General features: G+C 39.4%; 1 protein-coding gene across 2 annotated transcripts; it reads left to right on the forward strand.

Annotated features, from left to right (window-relative positions):
• Positions 1-682: 682 nt before the first annotated feature.
• On the forward strand, positions 683-7,852 carry asmtl (acetylserotonin O-methyltransferase-like). 2 transcript variants are annotated; one of them, XM_083890523.1, is made up of 15 exons: positions 683-742; positions 1,740-1,856; positions 2,336-2,467; positions 2,560-2,607; positions 2,690-2,754; positions 2,847-2,911; positions 3,034-3,142; positions 3,745-4,048; positions 4,132-4,353; positions 4,921-5,083; positions 5,199-5,398; positions 5,481-5,613; positions 5,702-5,842; positions 5,981-6,103; positions 7,562-7,852. In XM_083890523.1, the coding sequence occupies exons 2-15, from the start codon at positions 1,764-1,766 to the stop codon at positions 7,765-7,767; spliced, it is 2,004 nt and encodes a 667-aa protein (XP_083746649.1). In that variant the 5' UTR covers positions 683-742; positions 1,740-1,763; the 3' UTR covers positions 7,768-7,852. The 2 variants fall into 2 exon arrangements, with proteins under 2 accessions (XP_083746649.1, XP_083746648.1); XM_083890522.1 differs by lacking the exon at positions 7,562-7,852 and adding an exon at positions 7,090-7,498.
• The last annotated feature ends 14,138 nt before the right edge of the window (positions 7,853-21,990 follow it).

Genomic DNA, 21,990 nt, shown 5'->3' on the forward strand with positions numbered 1-21,990 from the left:
TTTGTAAGAATAAGCAACATTTGTTTGTGAATATGTCTATATATTTTAAACGCACCATATCAGTTTTACCGGCCACATACAGTAGCACACATGTAAATATAATATGAATTCAGTATTTGTTGCCTAAGTAGAGTAAAACATTTACAATATTACTTCTGTCTGTGTTCTGTGATCTAGGTTTGTGTTGTTGTTGAGTTTATCTGTGTTTCACTTGCTGTACAGACTGTAAAATGCCTTTGAGGCAAATTGTGTTTGTGATGTTAAGCTATATAAATAAAATATTATTATAATAATAAATAAACTATTCACTGTTTACAATTGCGAGGATGTGATGGTTCACTTAATAGTTGAAGTCCTCCTTATATGAGCCGTGACATGCTTTAGGGGTGATAAAGACAAGGAAGTTGCTATATAAAATACATAAAATGTATTAGTACTGCTACTTCTTTTTCGTAATTGTATTACACACAAAAACACCAACTCACATGAAACAAAAAATAATAATAAAAGTTGTATATATTTACACAGACGAGGAGTTATTACAAGTAGTAGTAGTAGTAGGAGGAGGAGGAGGAGGAGCCAAAAGTATGTGTTGCATGTGACGCTTCACTAACAAGTGTGTGATTGGTCGATCTGATGCGTCACGTAACATACGTCATCACGTTTGCGCCTCAGCGTGATCATCACCGTAGCAAGTACGTCCTCCTGACTCCTGTCAGTGTAGATTCTCTAACTTGTGCTGGTGAGTGTCATATCTGTCATATCTCGTTTTTTTTTTTCTGTGTCACTGTAGTTATTTCCGCCATGTTCTTTTTTAGTAGGTCAGAATAAACAGACGCGCCTCACCAACATTGCACTGATTTGCAACAACAGGAGGAGGCGTTTCCTCATGCAGACCGTGTTAGCTGCTATGAACTGATAGAGCTAACACCAAGTTAGCATAAATGTACTGTAGTAGAGATCACCAATCATTTCATTTGTTATATAACGCCACGTAATAGTAATGTCACGTTGTAACAAGGCTGTCATTATGTATTTAATGTAGCTTTATCTAACTGACTACAGTTCTCTCTTGTACTTGTATTATTGTGTTGTGTTTGTAAGAGAAGCTGAAAATCCTCATTCTTTAAAGGTTAAGATTCCTTTATCGTAACTGCATGATAAATACTATGAATATCAGGTGCACTAACATAGCAACGTAGATTGTTTGCACGAATCAGAATAATAACACATTTGTGTATACGGTGTGTTATTTTAGTGCACGGTTCAATGTGTGACAGCTGTTCATAAGTCATGTGGCCTGTGCTCTGAAGGTCCTCACTTGGAGTGTGGAGGAGTTCAAACAGTTTATGTACATGCTGACGAATAAAAAAAATGCTGGCTGTCCCGTGTGGGTAAGTATCAGAAGGCAGATTTGTGTTGGCACAGATTTTTCTTTGTGGTTTTTGTGTTTTTCAGCTTCTGAGTTGTTGCTGTACCACACAAGTATCCTGTAAGTCAGGATGTCGAAGATAGGAGATAGAAAAATACTTGAAACATTAACAAATTGTTTTATTTTAAGCGTTCTTCCTTTAATAAATGACTTTAACGTGCAGTTTCTCACCGTCTTGTTTAACTGATCGACGGCCTTCATCTTCACCTCTGTCTATCCTCAGAGACAGTCTCCTGATTACTTTCTGCTGAGTCTCTGACTTAAACTAGGCCACGTCTTTACTGTTTAACTTTGTTTATCACTTCAGGCGCAGTCAGACGAGAGGACCACCATGGTGCTGAACCCTGTCATTTCCAAGCTCTCCGGCAAACTGGTCGTGCTGGCAAGCGGCTCGCCAAGGAGGCTAGAGATTCTACGTAATGTGGTACGCTTCCCTCTGGTTAAACGCATCAGAACATTCAACATTTGAACTGCTATGCGTGGTTGTTACAACGTCAAAAGCACAGTATGTCTTTCATGACCTAATATTTGTCAGGTGACCTCATAGTAGTTCAATTCAGTTCAGGCTTCTTCTTTTTTTTGCCCTGCATGTGATATTTGCCTTTGAGCATAGGGAACACATCGAAAAACAATATAAGTGACAGCAGTAGATGAAGGCAAATGATTAAAACAGATAAACCATAAAGTGGTAGCAAAGAAAAGGAAGAATACAGTGATAGTTATAGTGCGGTTAACGTGTGTAACAAGTGCCAATTGCAATGAAATGTTTTTATCACATAAATTAATGATTAAACGTATTGTTCTAGTCTGCCTGTTTGTTTTAAAAAGAGGAACTGACAATAGTGATGCCAGTCGTGATGGAAATTATGTTTTTTAAAAAGTTTTATTCCTCCTGTATGTCAGGGTTTACGGTTTGAGGTAGTGCCATCTTGGTTTAAAGAAACCCTTGACAAGGGACTTTTCAAAGCACCCCATGAGTATGCAGTTGAGACAGCAAAACAGAAAGCCCTGGAGGTGGCCAGGAGGATGCCTTTTGTAAGTCAAAACTATACTGCATGACAACTTACTGGATTTTTTTTAGTGTAACCGCATATTAATGATATATTGGTGTGACTGTTTTGCTTTAGAAACACTTGAAAACTCCCGACGTAGTAATTGGAGCAGACACTATCGTGGTAAGATAGAGACGGTATCAGAACAAATCTGTTTCCTTTGTATGTTATGATGAACATTCAGATTTATTTTTCATTTCCAAAGTCTGTGGATGGCATGATTTTAGAGAAGCCAGTAGACAAAAATGATGCTTACAGGATGTTGTCAAGGTTAGTATATTTTAGCAGTTTTTGTCCCAAATTAATTAACATTACAAACAAAACAAAATGCAATTCATCTCTTTCTGTTTGTCTTCTTCCAGCTTGAGTGGTAAAGAGCACAGTGTCTTCACAGGTGTAGCCATTGTCCTCTGTCACGAGAAAGAAAGTGAGTCACAACTGAATGTAATGGATGTTTTTAAAAAAAAAAGAAAAATAGCATCTCTATTATAAATATTATGTGAAGGATGTCTAGTATTCATACGTATGTGCCAATGCCCTGAATTGCAGATGAAGAAGTGGATTATCAGCTGTTTGACTTCCACGAAGAGACAAAGGTGAAGTTTGCTGATCTCTCAGAAGATATGCTGTGGGAGTACATCAACAGTGGTGAACCCATGTGAGTATTAGCTGTTGAACTTTCACATATACCGTATTTTCCGCACTATAAGGCGCACTTAAAAGCCTTTAATTTTCTCAAAAAACGACAGTGCGCCTTATAATCCGGAGCGCCTTATATGTGGATCAATTGGTAAAGTTTGACTTTATCTGTTTTGTTGACATTCCCTTTAGCACAGCTCCATCTAGTGGATGCATAACGCAACCCCAGTCAAACGTTTGACTGCAATATCTTCTATTCTATGCGCCTTATAATCCGTTGCGCCCTATATATGAAAACAGTTCTAAATTGGACATTCATTGAAGGTGCGCCTTATAATCCGGTGCGCCTTATAGTGCAGAAAATACGGTATAATGGCTATTAATTTCTCTTGGTGTAGAAACATTACTTCGGTCAATGGAGGTAATTTCAGTGGTTATAAGCTTCGTGAACCTGTTGCTTTTTGGACTTTGATGCCAGAGTTTTTTGTTCGAGCTGTGCGTGTTAGACAAGAAAATCTTTTTTTTGACTCATGACAGCGAGAGTGTTATCTTTCGCTTGAAAAAGACCATATCTTGCAATTTATACTGAATGAAAAGTCTGTGTGTGTCTGTTTGTGCTAGGGACAAAGCTGGTGGATACGGTATCCAGGCTCTCGGTGGCATGCTGGTGGAATACGTCCACGGGGACTTTCTCAACGTCGTAGGTTTCCCCCTCAACCACTTCTGCAAGCAGCTGGACCTTATTTACAACAGCAATACTAACTCGTCGGGCCCGGAAAGTACATCTGAACCTCTGAGCCCCAGTGGCACTCGCACCACCTCAGTAATCACTCAGTCCCCTACTGACCTGTCAGCTCAGAGCCCTTCTTCCTGTCTAACACACCATATCCCTGACAACAGCCCATCATTCAGTCCTGTTCATAAGGTTAGTCATTTTCACACTAAAAACACAATCCATTTCCTGTTATTTTCCTTTTTTTTTTTGACTAGACCTTATCTATTTTATAGGTGATAAGGAAAGGCAGTGAAAGTGAAGTGGGTGATTGTTCTTCGAAGTTGGTGAACAGCTTGTCTAAACATACAGAAAATGGGGAATCTGAGATCCAAGACATTGAGAAAACACTACCACGGGCATCCAGCAGAGGGCAGGCAATTGCCGAGGAGAGTGAACCCAAAGGGACGGACTTGCAGAGAATAATTGATCTAATGGATGGATTTAAAGCCTCAAAGGTAATTGGGTATAAACTGTGTGAATCTACAGTGAAGCGTTGTCATAATTAAATATTAACTGCCCTGTCTTCATGTTAAGCCAGAATAAAGGAGTACTCTTTTTTTTTTTTTTATCAATAGTTGGATGAAAAGATCAGTGATTCTCATATCACTGAAGTTCCAGCCTGTAAAGTATTAGTTAATCTTAACATAAATACTTAAAATAAGGAGAAAAGAGCTGTCTCATCCTGTTCAAAAAAGATGTGGTTTCACAGTAGATAGGTGTTACACCCTTGTCAGGTGCAGCGACTTCCTGCTCGCTCTGTCAGTTACAAGGTTACCACAGGTTGCCATGATACAGGTTAAAAAAAGTATTATATATGGCTGGTAGTTCTTAGTGATCTTTTCACCCTAACCCAAGGCATGTAAGATAAAGCATATTTGCCAAAATGTTGGACTTTCCTTATTCTTATTGGTTTCGATTAACAATAGACAGCACACACATTGCATGGTATCACACACATCATCATCATCAATAAAACTGTGCGTTTCTTCTTCATTTATTCTGCTTTTCTTAAAATGCTTCAGGCACTCTTCACTGCCTCCAAGCTCTGTGTGTTTGACCTGCTCCATAATAGACCAGGACTGGATGCAGCAGTAGTGGCTCAGAACATCAAAGCCTCTGTGAAAGGGACTGAATGCCTGTTGGAGGCTTGTGTGTCTCTGGGACTGTTGAAGTGCAAAGAGAATGGTTAGTCAGCTTCCACCTGAACTGTATGTACTTATTCCTTTTGAAAATGATTGGAGCATTTAAAACTCAAACTTAAAAATCGACTTTTTTTTTTTTTTTTTTAAATGTCTCCCAGAGTGCCACAAGCCTGTGTACGAGAACACAGACTTGGCCGTGCGTTTCTTGCGGTCTGATGCACCGTACTCGCTGCACGGATACATCCAGCATTGTAACAGCACAACATGGCCTCTTTTCTCCCACCTGGAGAGTGCTGTGCAGGAAGGTACTCACCAGCACGAGAAGGCCTTTGGCAAGAAATCCGAGGATGTGTTTCAGGTGATTCTCTTCAGACGTTGTGCCTCAATTTGTTCTTTCAGATGAACGTTTTATTTCTCATTCATATTTCTCCATTTAAAAGGATAATTACTACAGCAGCCGAGAAAAAAAGCTGAGATTTATGAATGCCATGCACAGCATTGCAAGGGTTACTGGAATAGATGTGGCTACAGCCTTTGACCTCTCGAGTTACAAAACAGCTTGTGACCTTGGAGGTAATATAATAGTATAATTTGTAAAAGGTTAAAATTGTGGGTTTTAACAGTCAACCAATGTTTTTCCTCAATTTTTTTTCCCATCAAGGATGCACTGGTGCAATGGCCTACGAGTTCACCAAAGCCCATCCTGGTTTGTCTGTGACAGTGTTGGACTTACCTGCGGTTGTTGAGATGAGTGAACATTTTCATCCGCTGCACAAAGACAGCAGAGTTTCATTTGTAGCAGGTCAGTTTGTTTGTCTGCTTAAATTACAACAATGTTTGATGGTTTAATCGGTGCAGTTTTTGTTTATATTTTGTCTTAGTTGTTGTTCTAAGTTGCTAGAATGACACTCTTTTTCTTTACTCCTGGCTTCGTCAACAGGAGATTTTTTCAATGACCAGTTGCCCAAAGCAGACTTGTATATCCTGGCGAGGATTCTGCATGACTGGCCTGATGAGAAGGTGCATTTACTGCTGAGTAAGATCGCGAGCACATGCACACCAGGTAAAATTAAGCTATTTGTAAATTTAGTTTCTCTATTTCATCTTGAAGCTGATTTATGTTTTTGGCCAACTTTTGCTGCTATGTGCATTCCCTCCCTCATCCTTCTGTCACCTATATGTCTAAAGGTTTTCTGTCATCCATTCTGACTGTGACCTTGATGACTGTAAACCTTCTTAGACGTGTTGCAACACAATTTGGAAGCGATTCCCTTCAATGAAGATGCCTTTTTCCACTATACAGTTCCAGCATGACTTGGCTCGGCATGGCATCGTTTAGTATCGCTTTCCATCATTACGGTACCTCCTCAACGTGGGTGGAGGGTTATCATAGCACGGCTGCATGAAACTGCCGCGACGTTATATGTTATACACTACATACGCAAACGAGTGACCACTGACGAGTAAAGTAGTTCTCTTCAGTGTACTGATTCATTAAAAACACTAGTTCAGTTCATTTTAATCTCTTTAAACTCAACTCAGAGACTCTGCAAAAAACACTCTGCTGACGCTGCCAATCAGTGGCCGGCAGTCTGTCGATGTCACGTTCTAGTACCGACTCAGCTTGCTTGGAACCTCCCCAGAGCAGTTACTAAGAAAGGTACTAAGAAAAAAAAGTAGTAGAGTAGAGTCGCGCCTCGCCGTGCCATACCAAGCCGAGTTGTGCAGGAACTGTGTCGTGGAAAAGCACCATTAGAAGGAAGGTAAAACCTCTTCAATCTAACCCAAGCAAGTCCAGTTCCCTACAGTTACTTCTTCTAACTGCTGAAGAAGATTCTGTTAATTTCTTCAATATTCGTAAAATCATCTGTTTAATTTGGCTTCGTCAGGCTTTATTGGGACTTGGTTGAGAACCATCTTATTGTTCCCGTGATTCATTTTGTGCCTCAAGAAATTAAAAGCAAAAAGATGAGGGAATACAAAAGTAGGCCTATTGTTCTTTAAGCTATTGTGTACATGCTGTATCACACACTTACACCGTGCTGTCAGGCTGTGGACTCCTGCTGAGCGAGATCTTCCTGGACGAAGACAGGAGGGGACCGAGTCGTGGGCTGCTGCAGGCTCTCAGTATGAGCACGGGGAAACAGAGGAGCGCCACAGAATACAGTCTGCTTTTCAAGAGCCACGGTTTCACCACAGAACATGTCAGGCACACAGGCAACTTCCTGGATGTCATGCTCTGCCTCAAAGTGTGACTGTCATCACTTTCAACAGCAGTTTATTCAAGGCCTTGTTATGCACTTGTATCTCGTGTGTGTCGAAATTACAGACTAAGGTCGGTCAACAATGATTTTGCTGACCTTAGTCTGAGAGAATTAACCAATAAAAGCTGTTTTTTTTAAAAAAAGAAAAGAAAATCTATGATGTTTGAGGTTTTGTACAAATATTATGTAGGTAAAATGTAGACATATAATTTCCCCACTCACTGAGGTCTTGAACAATCTCTTGTGTTGGGTCTTAGGGAGTGCAGTGCTCATAGCTGAGACCATGTTGGATGGCCTGTCACCCTACTCTGCTCTGCAGTCTCTCAACATGCTTGTCCAGACCGAGGGAAGTGAGAGAACAGAGGACAAGTATGTGGCCATGCTCAGCAAACATGGATTTGGGAACATGCGTGTGGTTCGCACTAAGAACTTCCTAGATGCTTGTATTGCCATTAAAATGTAGCGAGTTAATCAAGCGTACGAATCAACATGTTTTTATTCATTTTGTTTGTTTTTAGTCGTGTAAAACATCTTTTTGAGTAAAGACACAATCCTGCCCTTTACATTTGTACTTGATCACCAACAGTTCCAGCCTGTTAGCCAACACCGCACACATGGTTCAGCCCAATAGTACAAGCACATGCTTTTGCTGTCAAGAAGTGGCAGTTTTCTCCACATACTTCCCCACCTAAGTGTTCAGCTTTGCCTTTTTTTTTTTTTTTATTTAAGTACAGATCCTTTTAGAGGGATTGAATTATCCCACATTATTGAGGGGCTGCTTTTCTTGTAACTTAACCTCCGCTGGAATCCCATTGCTTGGCCCCTGTTCTTGAAGCCACTGCATTTTAACTTTGGCAGAGCAGCAGTTGTTTTCAGTGAGATGTAACAAACCCAGATCTGCTTAGTGTCTGTGTGGGGAATTCACCATGTGCACAGTGGCCTGCCTTTGCACCAGTGAAACACATGATATCATACGTTTGAATATCAGTATCAAACTAACTCGGACTGTTTATAACTGTCACGAGATAAAATACTGGTGAGTAAATTCAGAAAACCAAGCCGTCTGTGATTGTCTGGTGAAGGTTGCTCATTCCAAAAAACACTTGCTCTGTGGTCAGCTGCTTGACAGCTGTGGCTGGAGTGTGTGTGTGTGCGTCCTGCTTTTTAAACACTCCGAGCTGTCAAATCACGATGATGCAATCTGGACGCAATGGGGCTGAGATGATTAAAGAAAGAATAATGACATCTAAGTAGTGTTATCATCGGAATAGGATGGATGTCGTTTTTGTACACTTTCCTGCCCCAGTGGACATGACTTCATGTTTACTTCAACTTTGTTGATAGCTGGAGGATGAATGCCAGAGATTATGAGACAAAAATGTTTTTGTTTTTTTTAATGGAGGCCAGAGCCAAACATACTGCAAGGCATGGGTGGAGTCTTGATTATGAACTGCATGTTGTGTTGTTTTTTTTCCACGTTTTGATCCATCATGATCTGATTTGACCCTCGTGAACATACCAGCATGTTGTGAGAGCACATGAGGAGGTTAAAGCTTATCACTTAAAGCTTTATGCTCTTCTTGTGCCGGCAAATAAAGCTGTATTTATGTGTCTGTGTGTTAAGTCACACTAACCAGCATATGTTATTGCTCCATAGTGGCTGCTGCCTTCCTTCTCTCCCAAGAATGATCAAACTCTTGACTTAATCTCCACTGACGTTAATCTATCATCAATTAAAGCTGCAGAGAAAGTACTTTGCATGTCATTTATTCACTGACAGAACTCACCTCCCAACTGATATTTGATATTCTCACTCAATGTAACCCAGATTTAGTTTTTCCCAACTGAAGGACATAAGAGCACACTGGTTTTCGTGTTATGTCACTCGGTCTCCTCAAGGTGGCATCACAAACCTGCAGATTACTCCACAAAACGTCCCTTTCTCATGTATTACACTGGCAATTCTTCCAAATGGCAGCAATGCGGTTGGTTTTACACATGGACAGTGGCGGATGGCAAACAATTAAATGTTTCCACATTTTGTCAATTTGTGATTTTTTTTAAAGTCTGATTTGGTGATCTAGCCAGGTAATGCAGAGAACAATATGACACCACACCATGCTTTAAGTCCTGAGATATATGGTGACCATCTTGGATGCTAGTGGTGAAGCAGCAGGTTAAGCAACTTCATGGGAATGTGGGAATATCTCTGGCCAGGATAAATAGGTCTGATTATTTGTGACACTGAAAGTGTATCCGTATTTCTCTTTGTTTTGGATCCTACGCTAAGTATTTTCCTAGAGGGGTAATAAGGGCGGTCAAGTTATTCAGGGCTATTTTCTTGTCAGTCTGGTCTCAGGCTCTTTGTGACATCTAACTGATTTCCATTACTCACATGTTTTACTTTCAATGAGGAGCGACAGAGGGGAGGTTCTGCTGAAGTTCAAATATGACAGTGAGTGTAAATCACATACGGTTTGTGTTATCGTTAACACACACCGAATGCATCAAAACACCATACACTGCTGTCCTTTTCACGCTACACCGTTTGTGAAAGCCTGTATTGATTCAGTACTTCACGCACGCTCTATCAAGACTGCTAACTGACACCAAATGGCTTTGTCAGGCCTGTGGAACAGTGAAACACAGATGAGTGTCACAAATCAAATGTTCCCTCCAGGGTTGATGAAGCATTTCCACAAAAAGTATTTGCATATCCATGCACTCCAGTGTCCCAGCTGCACCCGTTCACCCTGAACATGCCTTGACTTTTGTGTACGAGCAAAAAACAGCAAAAGCTCTGCAAGGCTTTCTAATGAAAACCGTTCAAGTCAATCAAGTTTACCAGAGACCAAAGGCCAGTGTAATTTGTGAAAATTGCTGAAACTCCAAAGTAATCTCATGTAATGTGATCTTGCCTGTTGAACACTGGCTGTACTGTATGTGTCGGATAAGAGCTCAGTCATTTTCTTCAAATGCAGTCTTGACAAGCAGCACGGTTATCCACCTGTAAGTAATCATCATCCAGTGTTAAGCGCTTTGATATTAAAATGACTGATTTAAGACCATTTGCTGCAAGTAGATAGCGATTTTGAAAACACTTCCATATGTTGATAGAGACGATAAGCTGAGTTTGTGAACTGCATGCTGTGTTTACTGCTGTGGAACAGTCAGTCAGAACACAACTGGGATTTGTCATGAGGTACAGAGGAACCAGGCACAGGCAGCGTTTCAGAGTTTTAAAAAGGCAGCGTTTATTCGACAGGTTGGTCAAACAAGACAAGTCAGGAGGACACAGGCAGGCAAACAGGTCACAGATCATAAAAAGGGCAATCGGGAAAAACAGGCAGACAGAAGTAATCCAGAATCAGGGCAGGGCGACAGATTAACTCACACAAAAGCTACACAAAGACACCCTGTGGAGGGTCCCTTAATTAAGAGGCACATAGATGATAATACTAATATTCACATATACATTTGTTATTATTTTAAAGCTCACATAGAGTGGTCCTGTTGCACATATGGAGGTCTACTTACATACATTAACTTGTTTTTATGGTCAAAAACCTCCTAGTTGCTGTAAACGAGCCGATAGAAATCTCTTCTTACTGACGTTCTCCTCAGCCGCGGTGTTTCAGACTGAAATCTCACACCCAGAAATATGACTGTGTTGTGATTGGCCAGCCAGCGTAGAGCCTTCCCAACTGTCTTGTGATTGGCCAGTACCCAGAAGTGACATAATCAGCACACCCGCTCTCAGAAGCGCAGCTCCCCCCTCTGGAACGGTGGATGCACTGCTACTCATTATCATAACATTGTTTTAAGAGTGTTTAAAAATAGCTTCTTCACGACTCCCCGCCGCAGTCCCTTTGACGACCTTTGACCCGGAGTCAGACCCAGAGTCAGAAGACACTGTCGCTCGTGAAACACCTCCACAACAGACGTTATGAGGAGCAGTGCATCCACCGTTCCAGAGGGGGGAGCTGCGCTTCTGAGAGCGGATGTGCTGAATAGTACTGGCCAATCACAAGACTCTGTCTTCTGGGGGTGAAAGTTCACTCTGAAATATCGATGGCTGACGAACAGCGTCAGAAAAGAGGATTTCTATCGGCTCGTTTACAGCAACTAGGAGGTTTTTGACCATAAAAACAAGTTAATATATGTAAGTAGACCTCCATAACTAACATATATGTGCAACAGGACCACTCTATGTCACCTTTAACTAATGTGTTAATTAATGCTGAGTAATGCATACATAATGATAACTAATTACAATATTATCTTTTATTAATGCTTAATAATTTATTAACTTTGAGTAGTAAACATTAACTGCTTTTGAATTTTTTTTTTTTTTTTAAATACAAAAACATTAACTGCTTATTAATGCATTAACTAATATGTCAACTAACGCTAAGTAATACATAATAATGATTGTTAATATATTATTGAACGCACAAATTGTCATAGCACTCAGTTATTTATATGCGTTATAATGTAAACTTGAACTTCAGTGACATTCCATGCATCTTCCACAATAGCCACTTGGGGGCAACGTTGACTAAATAAATCATATCTACTGATTTTCCCAAAGTTTGCTTGTCTGTTGATACTTTATATCAAAGTGACAGGAGAAGACACACAATTTCACAGCTGAGTCATTTTGCAAATATCCACATCAAACTATGATCTTAGTGGAAAAATAGAAATAATAATAATATGAGTGTTTACACTGAAAGTCTCTTTTTGGCTTGGGGAAGGATACCAGGAATCTAAACAGTTGCATGCAGAATAACAAACACCCTCTAATCAGTCAGTTTTCTGAATTGCCTCTCAAAACTGAACTCATGCATGGTCACCTCTTTTCAAAGAACAAGCTTGTTTATCACAGTACTCTCCTGTCAACAAACAGAACAAGCGCAAAGATGGTTGGCTCCTCGACCCACATCTGATTTCAGCAAATGTGCAGTTGTTCAAAGTGAGCTGTGCTTCATTGATTTGTTTCAAGGCAGAGGAAAAATAACCCCAGGGCTTCTACCAGATAGAAATAACAATGGAGTCCTTCTCTGCCGTTTGTAGCTTTTTTGTCTTTCTCCTTCTTGTTTAGCGGGAGAACAATAGTAGAACATTCACTATATCTGTATTTTCTTAAAATGGTGGATTGCTGGTTCTTAATCGAGTATGGGGATTTAGTTTTGAGTTGGCTTACATATTAGTACATTTTAACATTGTACTTTTATATTGTACGTCTATTTATATGTGAATTTTTGGAAAAGTTAATGTCATAAAAAAAAAAGCTGATTTATTAATATATTTTTTTACTCATATGGAAACGAAATTGTCAAAAATAACAACTTGTAGCTCATAATTAGCATATTATTGATCTGAAGATACTGTCAGTGAAATACTTTTGTCAAAATGTGTGTAAATATATATTCAGGCAACTATCTAACTATTGACCTTCAGAGTGTTTGGTCAGTGGTCAGTAGTCTCTTAATCTCAGTGGTCTGCAAGTAAATGTAGGGGAAACATTTCAAGTAATCTGTATACTTAATCCTATAGGAAACAAAAAAATGTACCAATAGACAGCGTCACTGACAGCAGCTTTAATTGAGCTTTGAACTAAAGATCTGATTACAGTCTTTACTGTCTTCTAATTAAACTCTCGCCAAGGAGGTTCTATAATTTAAAATACATGGAAAAAACTATTTCTCATGTTTGACCTCTACTTAAGACAAAGGGACGTGTAGGAAACCACCATTGTTGAGTTCAGAATGAGAACCCACCTGCTAAAAGCTGACGACAATCTCATTAACATATGAAAATATTGTTTGTGGTCAAATCAGAGTGTGTCTCTCCTTCCTGTCTCCACGTGATGCGCGAGGTGTCACTCATAGATACAGTATAGGGGAGGAGACTCTGTGCCGAAATGGCTGGTGACAGAGCTTTCATCCTCCCCGCCGAGGACCCTTTGTTGTTATTTTGGGATTTCTCATGGGTGCAGTCAGAGAGAGCAGCAGACAGACTGGGTCTCATCACTGCACGAGCGTATACTCACGCTCAAACTAACATTCACCTGCATAGGTGAAAAACTGTAATGACGCCATCACTGCCATGCCAATCAATTTGGCTGGATTTCTGGAGGCACGTGGGAAATCCGTTAATTTACAATACAGTATTTTCAAAGTCATTTTGCTCCACTTGCTCTCACGCAATTTGCATTTTTGGCTCAGAAACAGAAACGTTTTATTCATTGTTTCATTATCTTAATGAACATAGACATTTTTTTTTCCTACAGGTATTATTTGTGTGTGCTCATTGTGATAATTGTTTTTATGATTTATAATGGCTTATATATTACAACCTGTAACATAATCTCAGGTTGCTTTAATGTGGCATTGTATTACATGCAAGACAAATTCACACTCATCATTTAAAATTAAAATAAAATAACTCCTACACCTTTTGAACAACAACAAAAAAGTGTTTATTTACTTAACAAGGACTACTTAGATACATATTGCTGTTTAACCACCACAACAGATGTTTATTCTATTAACTGACCTAATTGTGTATTCTCATTCGTTTACATGTATTAATATAGGAAAGGAAAATTGTCTTTTTTTAGTTTTTAATATTACAATGACAACAAACACAGTTTGATTCACTTCTTTTTTTTTATTGGGATATTGTCAGAGGTTCAGTTAGTGGATTATTTAAATTTGAGTTGCGTATAAAGGATCACCAGCAAATGACATATAGGTATTTTGTACTATAGGTGAACTGACTCTTTAAATAAAACAGCAGAGTCTTGCCACAGTGTTGCTTCAGCGTTCTTCATGTGAAAATTACGCTGCATGAATGAAAATGAAAGTCTCCAGTGAACAGCTTAAGTCTATTTGATTTCACATTCAAACACGGTGACAATGATCGGAACCTCTGAGAATGTAAGATGCAAAACAAATGTTTAGCCTATCACTGGTTTGTGCCGATTAGATATTTATGGGGTTGACAAAGTTGTCTTTGTGTCTGTCTTGTTGTCTGTTATCACGAGTTGAAGGTGGTTGTGCAGTGGCCTCTGACACGGATCACAGGCAGCTGCTGTTTAAAACAAGTGAGGAGATATATTCCTCTCACTGTGCGATGATGACCCTTGCTCTTAACCCCCCTCTAGCAGCAGTTCATCCTCCAAACAATAACAATCAATTCCCTGCACATCTGAGAGCGCCGTAGAACAACTTATAAATGATATGCATCTCCTGCTGGTCCCATGGCAACCGCCTTGACTTTATTGTTGCATTTCTTTGATCCAGCCGAGCTTTGATTCATTTCTCTTTCACCCTTTTAGCTAAACATATCATGTGAATTCGGAGCTTTGTTCCTGACAGGCCCCGTCTTACCTCGCTCTCTCCACAGGCTCCTGACGCCTCCCAGAGGAACCGCGGAGGAGGAGAGGAATTCCACTGGATTCAAAGACTTCTCTGGGTTTCTTTTGACTCTTCCGTCTTCGCCTTGCCTTCCCCGGCTCTTCATGTTGACCTGTTCCTTGTGATCCCCTTCCAAACCATCTTCCTGGCCCACGGGGACTGTGCCTGTGTGTGCATAGACATACACATTACATGGGTGCTCAGAGGTGGTAAGATTTGTTTTATTTCAGACCATTTCCAGTTCCAGAAGTTGTTCCTCTGCATGTCCAGGCCTTTGGTTTAGTGAATGAGGAGAATGAACTTGGCCTGAGTCATTTGGGCGTTTTTCACCAGGGCTTGAGAGTTTGTTGACAGAACTCTGGAAAAGTTGCCAGCTTTCTCACAAACTGTATTCTTATAGGTCCCATTGAGCGGTTAATTTGCCGTCATTTTGACATTTTAAGACTTGTCTCCAAAAGGGTGGGATGTTTTATCCACAAGACTTTCACCAAATGAAAGTCTAATGAAAAATGAAAAGTGTATGTTTCCTCACTACCATATGGTTTCAATCACGGCAATATCCTAAACATGACCGGTTTCTTAAATCAGCCACCCTTCGCTTGCCTCCAAGAGGTTAGGCACTCATTATTCTAGTCAGGCCTCTCAGTCGGCTCCACAAAGTTGAACATGTTCACTAGTAAAGCCCAAACAGAAGTTAACTTTACGCTTTCACTGGCGACAGTCTTTGCTGGAATGTTTGTGTTTTCAAGTTGTAAAATGGTAAATCGTACATATATAGTGCTGTTCTAGTTCAGTCTATCACACATTTTTCAGAACCATTTACACGCTGTTGGTGCAGCTGCCAGGAGCAATGTGGTGTCTTTCCCAAGGATACATCAGCATGTAAACTAGCTGACGAGCTGGGACTCAAACCCACAGCCTTCCAGTTGAAAGATGACTCACTCTACTCACTCTGAGGCACCACCACCCAGGTTGTCCATCTTTCCATCCATCCTTCTTCCATCAAGTGATATCGCCGTAATGCAAGGATGAAATGGGGAGATTTTGGTGGTCAAAGGTCAAAAGTTAAGATCGCACTGACCTTATATTTTTGACCACAGCATGTTAGGAAACGCTGGACGTGAATGTCATTACATCTGGCACAAATGTGTCCATGAAGTAAAGGGAGAACTTGATGGTCAAAGGTCAAGGATACTGTAAAAGCTTTAAACACATTTTATTCCATGAGCAAAAAAAATACCAGGAAGCCTGGAGAGAACTGGGAAAAAGTTGCTAAAAATGTTTACTTGAACTCAAAGATGAACGGATTATAATATTGTGGTCAGAAGTCAGAGGTTGCCATGATTGCAGAAATATAACTCAAGAATTTACACACTAGTGGTTAAAATATGTACTTTATTGAAGTGCTTAGAAGTTTTACTTCCATCCATCCATCCATCCATCCATTTTTGAAAAGCCTTGGAGGGACTTCACATCATCCACTATATTTGACTGAAAGCATACTCTTATATGTTTTAGTTTTATTACTTACAGACACGGATGTAAACATGCAACATGTAAACTTTTGCTGCGTGCCTTTATTTGATGAGTAAGCAGAAGACACGTCGAACAAATAGAGGAAATAGAAGTTCAGTCATGGTGAGGTGTCTGTGCGGTATATTATGAATCATGATTTTATTTTCCATACGATTTGCCCACTCGTGCACATGCTCATATATAATCTTCATACTGACAAGCAGTGGACAGAGGGGAGACAATTATGCCAGTTAAAGGCATCAAATGTATGTGACATAACCTCCAGCGTCCACTTTTCCTAAAGGAAGTATAGGATTTTAAACATCGATGTATGGCATAAAGTCCGTTAAGAAATGAAACTAATTATATATTATCTATATGACTGCATGCTTTTATTTTCTCTTTCCAGATGTGAACCACATTTCACAAACGTCATTGCTAAACTGCAAAAAGGGAGTTGTCACTTCTTTAAAAAGGGACAACTGTGTATATCCAGGTCAGGCCTTGTTTGTAGTTTATATTTGTGTGACTATCCATCGATCAGAGGCTCTTCTACCACAACTAACACAGACTGTCAGTATAAGGCACACGTGTGTAATGTGATTACTGATTCATACATCATATAGATATCTTAGCTTTTTTTTTTACTGCAGCTATTTGTAACAAGTATGATTAATTTGTGGAATTAACGCGTTAATTTTTTAACGCATTAACGCACTTTCTCACTTTCATCGCGCTACGAGTAGACGTGCAGTTTATGAACTGGCAAGACGGCGGGCAACTGCTTAGATTCAAGATTCAAGATTCAAGATTCAAGATTCAAGATTTGTATTTGTCACATGTGGATGTACAAGTACACCCCAGTGAAATGACATTGCAAAACAAGCCCCTCTGTGCAACTGTGAAGCACTAATAAAATAAAATAAAATCAAATAAGATAAATTAAAGTAGAGTATAATTAAAATAAAATAAAATAAAATAAAATAAAATAAAATAAAATAAAATAAAATAAAATAAAATAAAATAAAATAAAATAAAATAAAATAAAAATACATTTTAAATTATGATTCCTGTAACACATATAAAGTAATAGTCACAGTCCTAACCCAAATAAACCATTTTTATTGATCGTTTTAATCTTTAACTACGTCATTGTACTTTTCAGCTTCACTATATTCACTTCGATATCGTTGGTTTTGCATTTATTTACAAATCCATGGTTTAAAGCCGGTTAACGTGACGGCGGTATTCATGAAATCCGCTAGCTCACGTCATTAGCGTACTCCCATCATGCCTTTCGCTGTCCACGTACGCGCCGAGCAAGTCGATAACGCGGACGGCTCGTTCACGAGACATTATGGTAGTGACACTACTGCGCATGCTCTATGGGCCCCGTAACCCGGAAATAAATGCGGCGGTCAAAAACTTGTTTGGCATATGCGCTGGGTGAGCAGCTTCATAGGAATGAACGGAAGCGAAGGGGCGGAGCTTTATCCAGTTCATATTACACATCCATGGTGTGAAGAGGAGTTATCAATCAGGAAGTTAGAAGAGGAAGACAAAAAGAGAGGAGGAAGAAAAAAGAAAGAAAGACACACAATTGTAAGTGGCGCTGCTGGCGCAGATAATGATATAATCATAACATTAACAGTCATTGTCTAACTAACGGGGACACAGACAGCAGCTAACGTTAGCGTCAGAATGCTAGCTGACGCTAACGCTAACTAGCAGAAGCAGTGCTTCAAAGTGCTGATGAGGAATTTCCTGCTGTGAGTTTAGTAAGAAAACTATTTAACTTCTATACTTTATATTTTGTTTATAATGTGAGTTATTTACAGTGCAATGTGTAGTTTTTAAAAAAAGTTTTTTCAAAGTTATTTACAGTATTTTATTGTTGCTATTTTATTTATGTTGTCTTATAATGTGGGTTCTTTACAATGTAATGTTTATTTTTTACTAAGTTTACAGTATTTTATTGTTCTTTACATTTATATTTTCACATACTTTATTTATCTCTCCGTTCCTACAACAATATAAAGAGAAAATTTGAATTTTTCAGGCATATTTACGAATGGTAATTCATCGTGATTAATCGTGATTAATCCACAGCTACCCTGTGATTAATCTCATTAAAAATGTTAAGACATACAAGACATAAGTACTGTGCAGTAAATAAAACAAAAAATTATCTATTTATTCTCAGTTCTTTTCTGGCCCCAGACTGTTCCTGATAATTAATTGAGTATTCAGTATTGATGTTCCTGGTATGGAATTGTGTACGATATGTATTGATATTTACATTTAAATTGTGAACTGGACATAAAATCTGGAATTGTTGTTCTTTTATTTCTGCCTGCTTATTTGTCATACCATGTGAAATAGCAGTAAACAGCATTGCAATAAGCTCATCTCTAATTATTTGACCTATTGTACATAAAGCCAGTGATTTAGACCGTGAGGATTGACTGAAAGGAAGAAGAGAAATAAAATAAAAGAGAAAATACAAATGAGGTCAGGGCGTCGGGAGCCAAAATGGATTAACAATCACATCAAATTACACCTACACTATAAATGGTACTCTACTCTGATAACTATGTTGAACATTGAATTTTGCGGTGATTTTCAGCTTTTGAGACACAGACGAGCAACATCAAGATGAAGTGTCTTTCAAGGCTTTAATTATAGTAATAACTCCTGATTCCAACAACCTCAAATGCTATTTGTCAAACAGAAATGTCCATACTTACTTCACCCTCAGCTCTGTTGTTGTAATATGAGTTTAAACCAATGGAGGGCAGTATGACTATTATCACAAGCATCACCTCAGAGCCCAAATGAGCCATATTCATTCAAGTGTTTGGGGATATATGGTTCATTACACAGAATACATGGATAATGTTGTGTCTTCTGCCATTCAGACGTGACACAAGTTCACATCCCTTTGATTATAACCAATGAATGAGGAGCGAAGAGTAAAAAAATGTAATATATCAATTAGTTCAACATTTTCTTGTAAAGCATGCTGGTATTTAGCTCTGCCATTGGGCCAAAAGTTGTCGTCTAGTCGTCATTTTTCACTGATACAACAGAAGCACTTTCAAAGGCTATGGATGAATAACTTTCAAGAATCTTTTTTTTTTAGACATTGAGATGTGGTCGCTTTTTCATTGATATCTTGTATCTTTTAAGGTTGTACAATCTTGAAAATGTCTAATTTCAAAACATTTCACCAGTTTAGTTTTTTTTTCCTTGGCTGAGTCTTTTACAACTATTCCGCCTGCAGAAATATCCACCAATGTTTTCTGGGTAATCAATGTTTACTCTCTTTCTCTCGTTTAAATTCAGACATATTTTTTCTTTTAATCTGTCTTTGAAGAGCAGCAGTGGAGCCTGGGGATGGATGAGGGTGAGCTGAGCCTGGACGGCAGACAAGCACCTGAGAGCGAACCTCAAACCTCGGGGTAAGACCCACTACGTGACCTTTGCAGTCGGAGCAAAGACACAAAGAAACAGACACTTTTAACATGATTACTAAAACGCAGTGGGGTGGGGGTGGTTATATTGCCTCTCACCATTGTGGTGGATTATATGTTGTTATAATTTTGTTTTGCATAGTCTGTGCTTCTCAACTGATATTTAATCATCACACATATCACTTTTTCTTATCTGATTATTCATTTAACATAAAATAGCGATATATCTTCCAATCTCTTTGAGAGTTTTTAGGCAATTCTGTCTCATTTGGATTCAGAGCTTGTCTTTTTTTATTATTTTATTTGCGGAAATAAACTTAACCATAACTGAATCTTAATGCACTCTTATTACCGCACCTTTTCTCTCCGCATTCCTCTGAAGAGCTACAGCAAACAGCTGCCTGATTAATAAGTTAAGTCCTCTAAATATGGCTCAGAGTCATGTATCTTTAAAAGTGACTTAATAATGGTAATCAAGATTATCAACAACATACCAATTACATCTTTACACTTTCCTCTCTTAATTATGTATAGTTCTCCTTCTCCGTGGATAAAAGGGCTGCTTTCTTGGTCTCAGGTGGATTGTTCGTCTTAAGTGTTTATGATGGTGTATTTGTCTCACAACGAAGCTACACTGCCTTAAAGTGGCAGTGAGCTGAAAGAGGCCCGCGCCTCTTCCATGTGTGAATCAACCACAATGAAGTGGTTTCAATGTTTTATTTATTGATATGTTTTAGTTGGGGGAAGACCTAGCGTTCATTATCATAAAGGCCTCTAGACATCAAGTCGCACACAAAAGACCCAGCCATTTCACAGTCTCACACTCGTGCACACAGATCAACACATGAGGAACAGGCCTCTTTGCTGCAGTGACTCCTCGCCAGCTACCATCGCTAGCGTCAGTGACAGAAGCTGACATTGTCAAAGTATCTTTGTCTCTTGCAGATAAACTGTCCCCGAAGCTGTCGTCGTGAAAGAGATGTTAAACACAGGCTTTTTTTTTTTCTTTATGGGGGAAGTTGTTTTCATTTCCCCCTTCTTTTTTTTCTCCTTTTTTTTTTTTTTGAATATGTCATATCTTTTCTGTCAGGGCCCTGGGGCGCCTGGTGGTGCTCGTGCTAAAGAAAGGAGTGTAAGCATCTGCAAACCCAGTGGAGTCTGACCATATTGTACCTGTGCTCGTCTTCATCTTGCTTATTTTGTCAAAGTCTCAAACGCTACATGAATTTCAGACAGCTGTGTTGTCATCTGATCTGTGTGTGTGTGTGTGTGTGTGTGTGTGTGTGTGTGTGTGTGTGTGCGCGCGCGCTTGGAGGAAGGCAGCCAGTAGGAACAGATGTGGGGAAAGTCAGTGTAAAAACTCAATATGAACCCTGCAGAGGCCTTCCTCTCTCTGTTCAATTATTTAGAGTCAAAGAAAAGAGGCGAGAGTAACACATTTCCTCAGAAGCCACTGTGTTTGGCAGAAATGAATAACATATTTATCTAGTCTCATCTTTGCCAAATAGCCGGAAATGGGAACAAATACCTTCAATTGGATTCTTGACTCTGGTGTTTTCCTTGAGCAACTGTTTGTGAACTCATGCAGTCATACTGGAAAAAAAAAATCCTCAGGACCAGATATTATGGAAGTGCTGACAAGCAGAATTCTTCATGGTATCTGGGTGTATACTTTGCAGTTTCAGACAAAGCGTATCTGCTCGTCTCATGTGATGTGTGTGTGTGTGTGAGGAAGCGAGAGAGAGAGAGAAGGAAAAAAGTGCCCACCTATTTAAATTAATTAGAGATTATAAGAGGAAAAGAGTCACATTTCCTCCGTGACACGTCTCTTTGTGGCGCACACCCTGACACTTGACTTTATAAAGAGATGTCACAGCCAAGCACCCTCGTAATGCCTGTAATTACTCTGTACTCAAATAAATAAATAAGTTTGGTTTTCTTTGTGAGAGTCTGACAGGTTTTCCAACATCCTCGACTACAGAAAAAATTTCAGTGTGTGCGCACATGTAAGCGTGTACCTTTTTTGTGTGCGTCTTTGCGTGGGCGTGCGCTTGTGTTTACATATAGTGAGACACTTGAGAAGGAGAAATTTCAGACGGGATGAAATTTTGACAGCTACAGTATACCTCGTTTCCCCCTCTCTTCTTTTTATGACTGTATAATCTCTGCAGAGCCGTGCACGCTGAAGGCAAACCTCCATTTGAGACTGATAAGGTTCGAGGTGCAGCTTTGTAAATAATAAGGTTAGAGTTTCCTACACAGTTGCTCGTGCCG

Source organism: Microchirus variegatus, assembly GCF_963457635.1.
Source record: "Microchirus variegatus genome assembly, chromosome: 5".
NCBI lineage: Eukaryota > Metazoa > Chordata > Actinopteri > Pleuronectiformes > Soleidae > Microchirus > Microchirus variegatus.

Excerpts from the sequence above, each read along its gene's own strand:
- asmtl (XM_083890523.1), top strand. The coding sequence starts at position 1,764 with ATGGTGCTGAACCCTGTCATTTCCAAGCTCTCCGGCAAACTGGTCGTG. Across the intron at positions 4,049-4,131 it reads CATTCAGTCCTGTTCATAAG|GTGATAAGGAAAGGCAGTGA; the intron begins GTTAGTCATTTT and ends TCTATTTTATAG. Across the intron at positions 5,614-5,701 it reads AACAGCTTGTGACCTTGGAG|GATGCACTGGTGCAATGGCC; the intron begins GTAATATAATAG and ends TTTCCCATCAAG.